General features: G+C 51.9%; 1 protein-coding gene across 1 annotated transcript; it reads right to left on the bottom strand.

The window, feature by feature from the left end:
- Positions 1 to 610: 610 nt before the first annotated feature.
- LOC309603240 (olfactory receptor 14A16-like) lies at positions 611 to 1,528 on the bottom strand (the record flags this gene model as incomplete). The annotated part of the gene is made up of 1 exon (XM_082338130.1): positions 611 to 1,528. One exon carries the CDS (start codon positions 1,526 to 1,528, stop codon positions 611 to 613), a length of 918 nt encoding a protein of 305 aa, XP_082194256.1.
- Between the last annotated feature and the right edge of the window lie 350 nt (positions 1,529 to 1,878).

Here is a 1,878-nt window from a genome sequence, read left to right as displayed (position 1 = left end):
TGTTCTTAAGAACAACGTTAGAAGCAGACCTAAGCCTTCAGCAACTGCCCTTTCATGATGCAAATGCTATTATGGACGTCAGCTCTGCCACAGAAGCACCCACTGCTTGTCCCCTCCTGCTGGCACAAACTGCCCCACACCAGGACTATATCAAGCTGCCAGTGCTCTCAGGCCTTACACCAACAGAAGGGCTCAGAAGGAGAGAGTGGAAGAGGAAAGTGAGCAGCTCGGAAAGACCAAGTGCTGGTGCTGCCTGGCAGTGCTGCTGTGCCAGGGCTCTCTTCCCCTCCACCTCTGCACACAGGCACTGCCCCTGCAGCTCCAGAGAAGGTCTCAATAAAGGACCTCAGACAAACAAGTCACTGCAGGGTCGTTTATTTTGTTTTAAAACACAGAGAGCACAGCTCATCATTACACAGTCTCTGGGTCACACAGGACAGGTAGATACTGGCTTAGGAATGGTATGAGTAATGGCATTGCTTTGTGGACAACATTATTGCAACTAAGAAAAGCTAAAAACCAAACCAAACCAACTACCAAAGTCAGGCTGGGCCTATAGTGCTTTACATTGTGAGTGATATACAGAAGAAGATGGGCAGTTTATTGCTGCTTAAAGCCATCCAGTCATCAGCTTCCACACTGCATCCTTGAGCTCCTGGTTCCTCAGGCTGTAGATGAGGGGGTTCACTGCTGGAGGAACCACTGAGTACAGCACTGCCACCACCAGATCCAGGGATGGAGAGGAGAAGGAGGGGGGCTTCAGGTAGGCAAAAAACGAGGTGCTGATAAACAGGGAGACGACGGCCAGGTGAGGGAGGCACGTGGAAAAGGCTTTGTGGTGTCCCTGCTCAGAGGGGATCCTCAGCACGGCCCTGAAGATCTGCACATAGGACACCACAAGGAAAACAAAACACCCAAATGCTACACAGGCACTAACCAGAAGAAGTCCCACTTCCCTGAGGTAGGCATCTGAGCAGGAGAGCTTGAGGATCTGGGGGATTTCACAGAAGAACTGGTCCAGGACTTTGCCTTGGCAGAGGGGTAGTGAATATGTATTGGCAGTGTGCAGCACAGCATGCAGAAACCCAGTGCCCCAGGCAGCTGCTGCCATGTGGACACAAGCTCTGCTGCCCAGCAGGGTCCCATATTGCAGGGGTTTGCAGATGGCCATGTAGCGGTCGTAGGCCATGACGGTTAGGAGAGAATATTCTGCTGAAATGAAAAAGACAAAGACTTGGGCAGCACATCCCAAGAAAGAGATGGCCCTGGTTTCCCAAAAGGAATTGGCCATGGCTTTGGGGAGAGTGGTGGAGATGAAACCAAGGTCTGTGAGGGAGAGGTTGAGGAGGAAGAAGTACATGGGGGTGTGGAGGCAGTGGTCGCAGGCTATGGCGGTGATGATGAGGCCGTTGCCCAGGAGGGCAGCCAGGTAGATGGCCAGGAAGAGGCAGAAGTGCAAGAGCTGCAGCTCCCGCGTGTCTGCCAATGCCAGGAGGAGGAACTCGGTGATGGAGCTATCTTTGGACATTTTTCCCTTTTGGAATGGGAACCTGTCCAAGAAGGAAAACACAATGACAAATTAGGGGAGACTTCTCAGAGGTAAAGCCCACGCCATTTCTCATCGCAATCCCCCTCCCTGAGCTGAACGAGGCATGTTTCAGGAAATTTTTCAATGCTACCAACTGAATGACATGGTGCCTGACAGCTTGGGCACCTAGTTCCCATGAAGACACCTCCAGGGCAGGACCCTCAGAGCTGGTGTCAGAACAGAAGCTGATGTGCAGCCCCACCTCAACCCCACAGAGGAAGAGCACAACAGAAATGTGGGGAAACAGGGAAGAAAACTGCAATGCTCCAAAAAAATGAAGCAAGAAGAGA

This window comes from Platalea leucorodia (genome assembly GCF_965183815.1).
Source record: "Platalea leucorodia genome assembly, contig: HAP1_HAP1_SCAFFOLD_24, whole genome shotgun sequence".
Taxonomy (NCBI): domain Eukaryota; kingdom Metazoa; phylum Chordata; class Aves; order Pelecaniformes; family Threskiornithidae; genus Platalea; species Platalea leucorodia.
This window is presented reverse-complemented; position numbering and strand designations above follow the sequence as displayed.